Source organism: Rhinatrema bivittatum, chromosome 9 (assembly GCF_901001135.1).
Source record: "Rhinatrema bivittatum chromosome 9, aRhiBiv1.1, whole genome shotgun sequence".
Classification (NCBI taxonomy): domain Eukaryota; kingdom Metazoa; phylum Chordata; class Amphibia; order Gymnophiona; family Rhinatrematidae; genus Rhinatrema; species Rhinatrema bivittatum.
The window spans coordinates 97,147,209-97,162,066 of record NC_042623.1 but is presented as its reverse complement, the minus strand read 5'-3'; the positions used below and the strand labels follow the sequence as shown (position 1 = coordinate 97,162,066).

Here is a 14,858-nt window from a genome sequence, read left to right as displayed (position 1 = left end):
TGCGCAGTGATCCCTTCGGGTCTTACATCTTTAGCTGTCCCCCACAGCAGAATTCTGATCGAGAGTTGCAGCCAGTTTTTTTCCTACGCTGCAGAATCTGAAGGTGGCCCCCTTGCCTGTTTTCAAGGAGTGTTCTCAGAAAAGGAGTTACATTAAAGTACAGGTTTTGAAATAAAGTTCAGAGTGGTTCCCTTAGCCTATCTTTCCTCCAAAAGAAACCCCTAAATGTGAAACGGCTAATTACAGAGAAACTAATTCAAAAAACTTTCCAAAGAAACTTGTGGTTGGAGCATATTAAATAAAAATTATTCAATCCAAGATATAAATCTTTCTGAAATGTTTCAGTTGGGGTTGAAAAAGATACTCTGGAGGACAACTACATTCAATCAACGCTTCAAAAGCAAAAGCAAATACTCAGTCTGCCAGCAGAGTGGCTATTAAAAGATGCAAACTTAAAGACTTGATTGGTGCTGTCAGACCTAAAGACTCTGCCCCTCCCAAAAGTGGGTTTGCTTCATAATCACTTATTGGCAATTATTCAACCTTCTGAAAAAAACAGAAAAGCAAGGAGTCAGCACTGTGTTTCTTGGTGTCTAAATGCCAAAGAGAGTCTGAGAGACATGGACCTCCAAAAACTGGATCCTCCTTGCAACGTTTGAACAAATGTATCTGAAGCAAAGGGACAGAAATCCCACAAAAACTGTTTCAGCACTTGCACATGCTAAACTGACTCAGGACCCTAAAGCTGCAGTGGGTAATAAAAAAAACAACATATATCCCTAAAATATGCAGAATAATGAAGGCCTTATTTAGTTGAGTGAAGGACTTTGAAAAAAAAAAAGGAGATGAAGATGACATGCATGCAAGCACTAGAGGAAGCACCAAAAGATTCGCCATTTCAGCTCTTCTGTATCACCCTACTAGAGGAGTATGGGAAAGGACTACTCACATGAAGAAGAGAATTACAAAATGCATTAAGCTAATTGACCAGAGATGTCCAAAGGAAGAGGTACTGGCCACATTAGAAAATATTCCCCAGAGTGTTCCAGATGCAAAAAAACTCTTGCTAAATGCTATGAAGCAAAATGTAAGAACCACGTGTGGGCGCACATGTGCATGCGGCAATTTTATAACATGCACACGTGTTATAAAATCTTCTATACGTGAGTATATGTGCGCACAATTTTATATTGACACGCGCATATGCGTACAAATACCACCTTGCTCGCGTAAGTGGGGGGAATTTTAGTAGCTACGCACACCAACAAATAGCCCTTTTTCCCAGAATGCTCCCAGTTTGCTCCAGTAAACGAGAGGACTTCCTACCCCCCCTAGCTAACTCGCTTCCCATTTACCTTATTAGCCCTGACCCTTAAAACCCCTGCTAACTACCCTATATTTTTTGTTACTTGACTTACACACCGACCCTAGCAGAATTAAAGTTATGCGGTAGGGGACCCTGGCATGCGCTTGTGCGCACAAATACTTACGCATAGACTTCATGATTCAGTCACAGCCTGCCCATGTCCTGCCAATGCCCAGCCCAGACCATGCCCTGCCCCTTTTTTGTGATTAACAATTTGGGGCAGACTTTCAAAGGGTTACGCGCGTAACCTCGAAAACTTGTCCCTGCGCGTGCTGAGCCTATTTTGCATAGGCTCGACGATGCCTGTAAGCTCCGGGACGCACAACGACCATGCTGGGTGTTCGCGCGCCAGCCAAGTGCCGGCGTTCACAAGTTATGCCTGCCCAGAGGCAGGCATAAATCACAAAATAAAGGTGGGGGGATTTAGGTAGGGCTGGGGGGCGGGTTAGATAGGGGAAGGGAGGGGAAGGGGGGGGGGGGGTGGAAGGAAGGTTCCCTCCGAGGCCGCTCTGATTTCGAAGTGGCCTCGGAGGGAACGGGGAAAGCCATCAGGGCTCCCCTAGGGCTCGGCGCATGCAAGGTGCACAAGTATGCACCCCCTTGCGTGCGCCGACCCCGGATTTTATAACATGTGCGTGGCTGCACATGTTATAAAATCTGGCCCTTTATGCGCATACTAGGAGATACGTGCGTGGTCACGCAGTTTTTAAAATGTGTGCGGCATGCGCCGGGCCAATTGATGCGCATATCTTCCGGCTTTGGCGTGCATGGGCTTTTAAATTCGATCAATATTTGTCTTACACATCTGGAGCAATAATAAGGTCTCACTAAGAATGTGACTTTAGTTTGTGAGAAAGCAGTTCAGTGCACAACCACTAGAAGAGCTTCAGAATTGTCCGACTTATCTTTTTTTGGGGGGAAGGGTGCCAATTTTTAAACTAAATGTGGGACTTCAAGCTGAATTTCAAAGGCAAAATTTGGACCAGCTAGCAACAGGGCGTTGATGCAGGTGCAAACGTATACATGTTAAGTAAGTATGGAGAGTTAAAAAAAATCATTCCCTGCACTTGCTTTTCCTTGCTTGACCCAATCCTATTCTTTTTTATGTCACATGTGCCCTGTAACATTATGGAACATTTACCCACAAATGGGATGGGAGGAATTTTCAGTGGCTCTTTTTACACAGTTAAACTGCTATTTACCCAGATACACATTTTTGAAAATTGCCTTATTAAAGAACAGTCTCCTGAAGTCTGAGAGCATATTAAAGAAGAGAAGATTATGAATGAGAGAGGACAGAGGAGGTGATAAAGAATGAAGTCAAGGAGGAATCTGAGCAAATGCCAAAACCAAACTCTGGAAGCATGAAGAGAAGAAAAAAACTGGTGCTTGTAAGAGAGGAGTAAGAAGATGCAGTAAAAAATGTGAAAAAAAAATCTACTGCAATCAAGTAATTGCAAAGAGTGAATGAAAAAATAGTTTTGGGACAATAATTCCACCATCATGGACCTGCCAGTTTTTTACTCTAATGAAGTGGGCTGATTGTGTGGAATGCCACACGTTGCCTGCCAGAAATGATGCAAAATCATAATCCTTGTGTTTCTCCTACTGAGCAGCTATTGGACTTTGGAACTGAAAAAAATGCCTTCATTTATAATCATATCAGCTAGAAGACATGGTCATAGTTGCTAATGAGAAACAAGAGAAATACTTAAAGTTTACAAATTTTACACTGCCTTGTATATCTGTATGTTTCCAGTTGTCTATGGGCTCTCTTTCTTGGATTAGTTTTCCTTTTTGAATATGTGGCCTTATTGGCCACTAGATGGCATACTGGTAATAGAAAAGATTGGGACCTAGGTGTAACAAAGGGAATTTTCCAGCAAGGGAAGCTCAAATCATGTACAGAGGTGTTGCAAACTGTTGCGGACTGGACAGTGGACCCTTGGACCAACCTGGTGGAGGAAGATGGTTGGAAGAGAGAGCTCCGCGGAGATGGGACAGGCCGGGAGGCAGTACTAAGATGAACGCAGGAACAGAATCTTCACCCTGGAGATTCGAGATCCCCCCCGGGAGGGGCCCCATAAGGACCCGGACCGCTGGGACTTAGAAGGCAGTAGGAAATCCTGAAGAGAAGATGGAATCTTCACCCTGGAGATCAGAGATCCCCCCGGGAGGAGCCCTTGAGGATCCGGACCACTGGGACTTAGATGGCAGAAGCGAGTCCTGAAGAGAAGATGGAATCTTCACCCTGGAGATCTGAGATCTCCCCGGGAGGAGCCCTTGAGGATCCAAACCGCAGGGACTTAGGCGGCAGCAGTGAGACCAAAGCGAGGACGGAGCAGAAGTCAAGGCAGGCAACAGACACGGAGTATTAGAAGTGAACCAGGATCAGGAACCAAGGAGACAAACCAAGAAGAATCCGGAAGATGAACAGGATCAAGAACAGCAGAACCAGGATCAGAAACACAGCAGGACCAGGATCAGAAACACAGCAACTGGTGCCTCCAAGGAGAGAACCTCGTTGCTAGGCAACCTCCTTAGCCAGATGCCAGGCTTAAATACCTTGCCACATCTGACATCATCAAGGAGGCGGGCCGGAACTTCCTACAGTTGAATCTTTAAAACAGTCTCCCTCACGCGAGAGAGGAAGGTAAGGACCCGGTCGTGAGTCTAGCTACTGGGACCGCAACAGTACCCCCCCTCTTACGCCCCCTCTTCAAGGGACCCGGTTTACCAGGATGGTCTTGATGGAACTGTTGCAGGAGAGATTTGTTCAGGATGTTGCGAGCAGGTTCCCAGGTGTTCTCCTCCTCACCGCAGCCCTCCCAAGCCAACAGGTACTCCCAGCGGCGGTGGAGGAATCAGACATCAAGGACCTCCCGAACCTGGTATGTGGGATCAGCAGCAGCAGGGGTATCCGCAGGGTCTGGAGGTCTTCGATGAAACCTAGAAAGAACAACTGGTTTGAGAAGAGAGACATGAAATACATTGTGAATACGTAAGGAAGTGGGCAACCGTAAGCGATAGGAAACCATTCCAACTCTCTCAGCATTTCGGAATGGACAGCAGAACTTAGGAGCCAATTTCTTCGAAGGCAATCTAAGGTTAATGTTCTTTGTGCTTTCTTCCAGGAGACAAACCAAACTTTGTCTCCTGGAAGAAACACTGGTGCAGGTTGACGATGCCGATCGGCATGCCCCTTGGCAGAACTTGCTGATGCAGTTAATCTGGTTTGGATGGAATTCCAGAGATTATGCAATTGCTGAGCAGAAACCTGGGCTGCCGGTGACGGAACGGTCAGAGGCAGGGGTAGCGGTGGTTTAAGTTGCTTACCATACACAACTTGAAAGGGTGACTTCCCCGTGGCTGAATGAATCTGAGTATTGTAAGAGAATTCGGCCCATGGTAGTAATTCTACCCAGTTGTCTTGTCTCTCATTGGCAAAGACGCGAAGAAATGTTTTTAAGGAACGGTTCATGCGCTCAGTCTGGCCAATACTCTAGGGATGAAAGGCAGTAGAGAAACTGAGTTGAACCCCAAACTTCTTGCACAGGGCTTTCCAATAACGGGCCGTAAACTGGGGCCCCCGGTCAGAAACAATGTCCTGTGGAAGTCCATGAATCTGAAAGATGTGCTGAGTGAAAAGCAGAGCTAACTCTGGTGCAATTGGCAATTTGGCCAACAGAACAAAATGGGCCATCTTGGAAAAGCGATCCACAATTACCCAAACAACTGACTTCACGTTTGACGAAGGTAGATCCACCACGAAGTCCGTGGCAATATGAGTCCATGGTTTCGTGGGAACAGGCAGTGGTTGCAGCAACCCCCCAAGGTTGGCAATATATGAGGCTTTTGTCTAGCGCAAGTGGGGCAGGAACTTACAAAGCTTCGAACGTCGGTTCTCACGTTTGGCCACCAATAATAACGGTTTAGCAAGTCTAACATTCTTTCTCGACCAGCATGACCACCAGAAAGGGAGTCATGGGCCCACCTTAATACCTCCTTTTGGACACGCTTTGGGACTACCGTCCTTCCTAGTGGGTTAACTGTCACTGCCACTATGTTGATTCTTGCTGGATCCTAGATGTACTGGGGAAGCTCTCCCTCTTCTTCTAGTTCCATAGTTCGTGACAAGGCGTCCGTACGAGTATTCTTGGCTGCTGGACGATACTGAAGTGTAAAGTCAAAGCGATTGAAGAAGAGGGACCACCAGGCTTGTCTAGGGTTTAACCGCTGGGCTTGTCACAAGAATTCTAAATTCTTATGATCGGTGTATACCGTAATCGGGTGCGCTGCACCCTCCAGCCATTGCCTCCATTCTTCAAATGCTAACTTGATTGCTAGGAGTTCCTTGTCTCCTATACTGTAGTTACACTCGACTGCTGAAAACGTTTTGGAAAAGTATGAACATGGAAGTAGTTTACCCGAGCAAGAGTGTTGACTTAAGATTGCCCCTACTGCAATGCTGGAGGCATCCACCTCTACAACGAAAGGACGACACGGATCTGGATGGTATAAACAAGGATCCAACAAGAATGCTTGTTTCAGATCCTCAAAAGCTTGACAGGCTGCTTTGGGCCAAACTTTAGCATCCACCCCCTTTTTGGTTAGCTCGGTAAGAGGTGAGACTCTGAGGGAATAATTAGGAATAAACTGTCTGTAGAAGTTTGCAAATCCAAGAAAACGTTGTAACGCTTTCACCCCACAGGGCGAGGCCAGTCCTTTATAGCGGACACCTTCTCCGGGTCCATGTGGAACCCGGTAGATGAAACGATATATCCCAGGAAGGGGAGTGACTCACATTCAAACATACACTTTTCTAGCTTCGCATACAATTGATTGAGAACTTGCAGTACTTGTTTAACGTGTTGACGATGGGACTTCAGATCTGGTGAATAAATCAAAACATCATCAAGATATACTATTACATAGGAGTGTAGCATTTCACGCAACACCTCATTCATGAGGTTTTGGAAGACTGCCGGAGTGTTACATAGGCCAAAGGGCATCACTAAATATTCGTAATGCCCGTCTCTCATGTTGAAGGCAGTCTTTCATTCATCCCCGGGGCGGATTCGTACTAGGTTGTAGGCCCCTCGTAGATCAAGTTTGGTAAAATCTGTCCAGAAGTTCTGGGATTAATGGCAGTGGGGACCAATCTCACTTGGTTATGGCGTTAAGAACCCTGTAATCAATGCAAGGTCTGAGTGAGCCATCTTTCTTTCCCATGAAGAAAAACCCCGCCCCAAATGGAGATCGAGAGGCTCTGATAAAACCTTTAGCGAGATTCTCAGAGATGTACTCAGACATAGCGCATGTCTCTGGCAAGGATAGAGGGTATACCCTCCCACGTGGTGGAATGGTTCCCGGTAAAAGGTCTATTGCGCAATCAAAGGGGCAGTGCTGAGGCAAAATATCCGCTTTCTTCTTGGAGAAGACTTCTGCAAATTCAGAGTAAGGTGCAGGTGGCAATACGGAAGTAGTCAACAAGGACACAGACGGTGGACCTGGAACCTGGAGACAGTGATCAAAACAAAAGGGACTCCAACGGACAATTTGTAACGAGTCCCAATGGATCATGGGCAAATAGCGTTGTAGCCATGGTAATCCCAATACTACCGGGTGAACCGCTTTCTCCAGGATCAAAAAGGAAATTTCCTCAGAATGTAGTAGGGATGTGAATCGTTTTAGGACGATTAAAATTATCGTCCGATAATTTTAATATCGTCTTAAACCGTTATGGAACACAATACAATACAGATTCTAACGATTTATCGTTATAAATCGTTAGAATCGTGAGCCGGCACACTAAAACCCCCTAAAACCCACCCCCGACCCTTTAAATTAAATCCCCCACCCTCCCGAACCCCCCCCAAATAACTTAAATAACCTGCGGGTCCAGCGGCGGTCCGGAACGGCAGCGGTCCGGAACAGGCTCCTGCTCTGAATCTTGTCGTCTTCAGCCGGCGCCATTTTCCAAAATGGCGCCGAAAAATGGCGGCGGCCATAGACGAAAAAGATTGGACGGCAGGAGGTCCTTCCGGACCCCCGCTGGACTTTTGGCAAGTCTCGTGGGGGTCAGGAGGCCCCCCACAAGCTGGCCAAAAGTTCCTGGAGGTCCAGCGGGGGTCAGGGAGCGATTTCCCGCCGCGAATCGTTTTCGTACGGAAAATGGCGCCGGCCATACGCGTATGGCCGGCGCCATTTTCCGTATGGAAAATGGCGCCGGCAGGAGATCGACTGCAGGAGGTCGTTCAGCGAGGGTTCCGGCGCCTCGCTGAACGACCTCCTGCAGTCGATCTCCTGCCGGCGCCATTTTCCGTACGAAAACGATTCGCGGCGGGAAATCGCTCCCTGACCCCCGCTGGACCTCCAGGAACTTTTGGCCAGCTTGTGGGGGGCCTCCTGACCCCCACGAGACTTGCCAAAAGTCCAGCGGGGGTCCGGAAGGACCTCCTGCCGTCCAATCTTTTTCGTCTATGGCCGCCGCCATTTTTCGGCGCCATTTTGGAAAATGGCGCCGGCTGAAGACGACAAGATTCAGAGCAGGAGCCCGTTCCGGACCGCTGCCGTTCCGGACCGCCGCTGGACCCGCAGGTTATTTAAGTTATTTGGGGGGGGTTCGGGAGGGTGGGGGATTTAATTTAAAGGGTCGGGGGTGGGTTTTAGGGGGTTTTAATGTGCCGGTTTTTCGATTTTTCGATTTTTCGATTTTTCGATTTTTAACGATTTTTCACGATTTTTCACGATATTTTACCCCCCCAAACGGCAACAATACGATTCCCTCCCCCTCCCAGCCGAAATCGATCGTTAAGACGATCGAGGACACGATTCACATCCCTAGAATGTAGCACTCCGATCCAGAGAGTAAGTGGAGCCGTGGAATTAGAAATACTACCAAGCAACACTGTCCCTTGGATAGACGTAATCCTAAGAGGAGGAGTCCGAGAATGAGTAAGTAATTGAAGTTGCTGTACCAAATCGGAAAAAATAAAATTTCCACCCACTCCGGAGTTAATAAAGGTGAGTGTGTTGAAAGACCCTCCAGGATATTCTAGTGCAGTGGTCCCCAAACCTGTCCTCCAGGACATCCCAAAAACCCGACAGGACATCCCAAAAACCCGACAGGATATCCCAAAAACCCGACAGCAAGTCGGGTTTTTGGGATATCCACAATGAATATGCATGAGAGAAAATTTGCATGTTTTGGAGGCAGTGCATGCAAATTTTCTCTCATGCATATTCATTGAGGATATCCCAAAAACCCGACTGGCTGGTGGCCCTCCAGGACAGGTTTGGGGACCACTGTTCTAGTGTCACTGGTACAGTACATTGAGGAGCAGCATTAGCTCAGCCTAGGAGTAGCTCCTCAGTTTTGCCTAGGCCTTGGCGTTTCCCGGATGCTCTTTGCATTGGGCTAGGAAGTGACCCTTGCTGCCACAGTATAAACATAGGTCCAAGGCCCGATGCCTTCACCTCTCCTCCACAATTAAAGGCGTGCAACCCAACTGCATAAGTTCCTCTGTAGAAGAGTCGGAGTATGTCGCCCCAGGACTTGACGAGGTTGTCAAGGGTCTAGTGAAGGCAGGTGCCAAGAATATGGGTTGACGTGGTGGACATCCCTCCCTTACTCTTTGCTGAAGTCGATGGTCGATCTGGCCAGCAAGGTCAATTACTCCATTGAGGTCATCTGGAATGTCCCTAGCCGCCAACTCGTCCTTAATGCGCAGTGACAGACCCTCCAGAAAAACTGGACTGTCTTCATGCCACCCTACCTCCATAGCGAGGGTGCGAAATTCAATTGCATAGTCTGACAGGGAGCGAGCTCCCTGTCTCAGCTATAATAGCTCTGACGTAGCAGTGAGCAAGCATGCGGGTTCATCAAATGCTTGCTTGAAATTAAGGATGAACTGCTGCAGATTACTTAACAAGGGATCCTGGCACTCCCACATTGGTGATGCCCAGCTTAACATCTTCCCTTCCAAAAGTGACAAGATATAGGTAGAGATGTGAATCGTGTCCTCGATCGTCTTAACGATCGATTTCGGCTGGGAGGGGGAGGGAATCGTATTGTTGCCGTTTGGGTGTGTAAACTATCGTGAAAATCATTAAAATCGTGAGCCGGCACACTAAACCCCCCTAAAACCCACCCCCGACCCTTTAAATTAAATCCCCCACCCTCCCGAACCCCCCCCCAATGCTTTAAATTACCTGGGGATCCGGCGGTGGTCCAGAACGGCGGCGGTCCGGAACGGCCCCCTCAATAGAATCGTGTTGTCTTCAGCCGGCGCCATTTTTCAAAATGGCTGCCGCAAAATGGCGGCGGCCATAGACAAAAACAATTCGACGGAGGAGGTCGTTCCGGACCCCCGCTGGACTTTTGGCAAGTCTTGTGGGGGTCAGGAGGCCCCCCCCAAGCTGGCCAAAAGTTTCCTGGGAGTCCAGCGGGGTTCCGGGAGCGATTTCTTGCCGCGAATCGTTTTCGTACGGAAAATGGCGCCGGCAGGAGATCGACTGCAGGAGGTCGTTCAGCGGCGGTCTGAAACCCCCGCTGAATGACCTCCTGCAGTCGATCTCCTGCCGGCGCCATTTTCCGTACGAAAACGATTCGCGGCAAGAAATCGCTCCCGGAACCCCGCTGGACTCCCAGGAAACTTTTGGCCAGCTTGGGGGGGCCTCCTGACCCCCACAAGACTTGCCAAAAGTCCAGCGGGGGTCCGGAACGACCTCCGTCGAATCGTTTTTGTCTATGGCCGCCACCATTTTGCGGCGGCCATTTTGAAAAATGGCGCCGGCTGAAGACAACATGATTCTATTGAGGGGGCCGTTCCGGACCGCCGCCGTTCTGGACCACCGCCGGATCCCCAGGTAATTTAAAGCATTGGGGGGGGGGTGGTTCGGGAGGGTGGGGGATTTAATTTAAAGGGTCGGGGGTGGGTTTTTAGGGGGTTTTAGTGTGCCGGTTTTCCTGCCCTCCCCCTTCCCCCGATTTACGATTTTTTAACGATAAATCGGGGGAATTGGTATTGTATCATGGCCCTAACGATTTTTTGACGATTTAAAATATATCGGACGATATTTTAAATCGTCAAAAAACGATTCACATTCCTAGATATAGGCTATTTTCACAGAGTCCGAGGGGAACTGACCAGGGAGTAGAGAGAACCTGATGTAGCACTGGTTCAAAAATCCCTGGCAGCTTTTGGCCTCTCCTGCGTAGCGTGAGGGCGCGGGCAATTGAGTGGGAGCAGTAATGTTCACAATAGGAGCCTGAGGCGGTAATGGTGGTAGCTTTAGCGGAGTGGCATCCAGGCGATTCGCCAGCCTCTCGACAGTGGCAGCCAGAACGTCGAGACAATGTTGCTGCTGTTTCAAGCGTTGGGCCATTCCCGGAATGGCTTGCAGACCAGAGATATCCACTGGGTCCATGGCCTAGCAAACTGTTGCAAACTGTTGCGGACTGGACAGTGGACCCTTGGGCCGACCTGGCGGAGGAAGATGGTTGGAAGAGAGAGCTCCGCGGGGATGGGACAGGCCGGGAGGTGGTACTAAGATGAACGCAGGAACAGAATCTTCACCCTGGAGATACGAAATCCCCCCGGCAGGAGCCCTTGAGGATCTGGACCGCTGGGACTTAGGCGGCAGAAGCGAATCCTGAAGAGAAGATGGAATCTTCACCCTGGAGATCCGAGATCCCCCTGGGAGGAGCCCTTCAGGATCCAGACCGCAGGGACTTAGGCGGCAGCAGCGAGACCAAAGCGAGGACGGAGCAGAAGTCGAGACAGGTGACAGACATGGAGTATTAGAGGTGAACCGGGATCAGGAACCAAGGAGACAAACCGAGAAGAATCCAGAAGATGAGCAGGATCAGGAACAGCAGAACCAGGATTAGAAACACAGCAGGACCAGGATCAGAAACACAGCAATTGGTGCCTCCAAGGAGAGAACCTCGTTGTTAGGCAACCTCCTTAGCCAGAAGCCAGGCTTAAATACCTTGCCGGCGTCTGACATCATCAAGGAGGCGGGCCAGAACTTCCTGCTGTTGAATCTTTAAAATAGTCTCCCTCGCGCAAGAGAGGAAGGTAAGGACCCGGTCGCGAGTCTAGCAACCAGGACCGCAACACAGAGGTATTCTGAAAGAGCTGATATTCTTAAACATGAGGGACTTGCAGAAAGAGGAAGTTCAACACGAGGACAAGGAGTGTGTGAAAGTTATTACTTTGAGTGACAAGTTGGTTCATTCCCAAAAGGAGGATTGACCTCCCACTAGACAAGATCAAGCATTTGAGGAGACTGGAACTAGAAGAGTTATCCTAACCAAATGTCTTCAGGATTGTTTGGACTTTTGAGGAGTGGAGTGCTTTCACAAGCTCTCAGGGAGCCTGGGAGAAGGGAAGCTGGAGAAGTAAACAATTTAAGAAGTTGTAGTTTGCAGAGAGTAAAAAAGGAACTATGGTGGAGGCCTGAAGGATCAGAAAGGCCTGCTGTACCAGTATGGAGCTTCAGTACAGGGCTGGGGAAGCTTCATCTTTCTAAGGACAGGGAATGAATTGTCTTGGAGCCAATCCTGAACTGTTGTGAGTAACTAGAAATTTTTGAAGAGAAATGTTGAGTTTTTCCTGGGACTGCAGAGGATCTGGAAGGGTGACTCAAAAGAAATCTGAGTATGAGGAAGGTTTTTTTTTCTTCTGGGAGAGTGTGGACTGTGATTTTGAGCTTTGAACTATTTTCTGCATTTTCTGCTGTACTAAACTTTACTGTGAAATTTTGTTTAACTATCTTTTCCTTTGGAGTACAACTTTGGTATGCATATTGGTTTTGTTCTTGTGGAAGTGTCCTTGGCCCAGTTTGGACCTTACAGATCATCCTGCCTCCCAACCCATGCAAACCCAGAATGAATTCCTCCACCCTTGTTGAATGGGACCAGTGGTTCTGTTATGCTCAGGTTGTGAACCCTTGGGCCGACGGGAGGATGGTGTACCTTAGGAAGTGGATCCGTAGGTTCTCCCGTCGGCTGGCGAGGCAGGGCAGGAGATGTGACTGGCTGACCCTTGGCACTGGAGTCAAGACAACTGAGGAGGCAGACGAAGAGTCGTGACGTAGAGGAGCGGAACTGTGTCTTCGCCACTGGAAGTCCACGGTCCCCCCAGGAGGAGCCCGTAGGGACCTGGACTGCTGGGACTTAGGTGGACCTTTCAGAGGTCAAGGCGTCAAGAGTTTGGTGCAAGGGCCAACTGGAACTTCACCCCTGGAAGCCCGTGGTCCCCCCAGGAGGAGCCCATAGGGACCCGGGCCGCTGGGACTTAGGTGGGCCCTTGGAGATGGTGGTCCAGAAGAAGCCCAAGGTCAAGTGCCAGAGAGTCGTCGCTTACCAGTCCGAGGTCACACACCAAGGGAACGCTGCTTGCCAGTCTGAAGTCACACACCAGGAATCACTGCTAGCAGTCCGAAGTCACACACCAGGAATCACTGCTAGCCAGTCCGAAGTCAGGAACCAGGAACACCAAGACAAGACAGGAACCAGGAACAAGGATCCGAAGTACAAGAACTCACCGAAGCAAGCAGACCTGACTACAAAGAACGTTGCCAAGTCGAGGAATGAGCAGAGGAAGCCTCCTTTTATACTTCCTCTGCTCTGGCTCATAGGGAACAGCTGTGGGTAGTTAAAGGGATCAGGTCCCTTTAAATCTGATGAGGAGGCATGGCCTCGCACCTAAAGATGGCAGCGGCCATCTTGGATTTCCTCCGCGGAGGAAACGCTGCCGGACGGCGCGAGGGAGGAGCAGGAGCGGCTCCTCACCCGGCGACCATCTCTGGGACCCGTGCCTGAGCAACGGGCACCGGATCAGGGACTTCCCCCGGAGCTCCCGCGGTGGGTCGCCATCGTGGGCAAGGTAGGGGGCAGCGGTCGTGACCTTCCACGGCCGCGGAACACAACAGGTTCTCCAGGACTGGATAGGTAGCCCCTGGAGAAGGTAGGGCTACAAATATTTTATATTCTTGGTCCCAGTGGTAAAAATTATGACTCATTAATTTAATAAAATATTTTAAAGATGGTATCTAATTGGATTGTTCTACATTAAGATTGGCTTGATTTCCAGCCAGTAAAAATAGATTTGACACTTTTTGATGGACCAGCAAAAAAAATGTTCCAGTACATGAGAATTTGAGCCCATGCTGGTCCTCTATCGAGATGTAACCACAAAGTTGAAAGAGGAAAGCATTATATATCTAGATAATATTATAAAGTAGGAATACAAATTGTAGTGGTTTTCAAGAGGTTTCAAGAGGCAAATGGACTAGCATCAATATCAGGTTTGAGAAATGTACTCTTGAAGCAAAATACATTTTAGCATTATGTGTTTTAAGGTAGCGGTGCATCACATTTCAATCATTTTTTATATCATGTTTAGTTTTAATGAAATATTGCACTGGAGTATATTCTGTGCTTGCTAAATTTCTGTAACTTTCATAGATCATGTGTTTAGTTAGATATGATGGATAAATACATTTTAAAAAATCATATAATTGTCATCAAAGAGTATGTTGCTGGGCAATATACAAAGTAAATTGCAATAAAATAACACAGCTGAAAATTTCTAAATAGGGGAATTTAGTTATTAATGTGCCTCTTTTATTCTTATGTTGCAGACCTTGGAGGAGAAATAAGTTGCCAGCTGCTGAAGTAATAAAAAAAGAACTCATCAAAAATATATAAATTTTGACATTTTCCATAGGAGAATTTATAACATTACTTTCATTGGGACAACCTCCAGCAACATCACAAATTTCAAATCAAATATCACTTTGTGACAAAACAGTAGTTTGACTATAAATGAAATTGTTTAACATTTAAACTCCTTTTACATGACAGTAGGTAGTAGTGTTCCACAGCCATCAGCAACTGGCACTGAATGGGTTAATCTCAGAAGAGCCAGTTGATGATGTCACTACTGTTGCTTGAATAGAGCAATGTTTCCCAACCCAATCCTGAGTGCACACCTAGCAGGTCAAGTTTTCAGGATATACATGTTATTATTTGTAAGGGTTTTGGGTGGATCCCTGGACTGGTGGCAGATGACCACGCCCACGGGGGGAAGTCCCGTGAGGGGCCACAGGTCAGGCGCAGCGTAGGAGACACACACACACACTAGTTCTTTTATTAAACAGGATTGGTGAACCACCAGAGGTGGCAGTAGTGAGCTGGAAGTAACCTGGTTGGGCTTATAGTCCCTCAGGCTCTGGAACAACAATCCCAGTGGCTGTGCTGTAATAGATAGAACTGAGATTGTGAGTAGTAGCAGGATATGCAGAGTTCAGGAATAGAGCCTCGCTGGTAATGTACTCACGCAGTGGTCTCTCAGTATGGAGCACAGGAGCTGGAGTAAAGGCAGGCCCTCGAGGAGCGAGTACCTGGTTCTAGTGAATAGCTCTGAGAGGCAGAGATGGTAACTTACAGATGTTATAGGCCACAGTGTCTTCCTGGCAG

At 48.2% G+C, this 14,858-nt stretch overlaps 1 protein-coding gene across 2 annotated transcripts in view; it reads left to right on the top strand.

The window, feature by feature from the left end:
* The window catches only part of LOC115099285, a 187,648-nt gene extending 173,166 nt beyond the window's left edge, over positions 1–14,482 (top strand). For both annotated transcript variants that reach the window (XM_029616840.1, XM_029616839.1), the window contains one exon: positions 14,021–14,482. In XM_029616840.1, the coding sequence (XP_029472700.1) occupies positions 14,021–14,087 (67 nt within the window). In that variant the 3' untranslated portion in view covers positions 14,088–14,482. The remainder of the gene's footprint in view (positions 1–14,020) is intronic.
* The last annotated feature ends 376 nt before the right edge of the window (positions 14,483–14,858 follow it).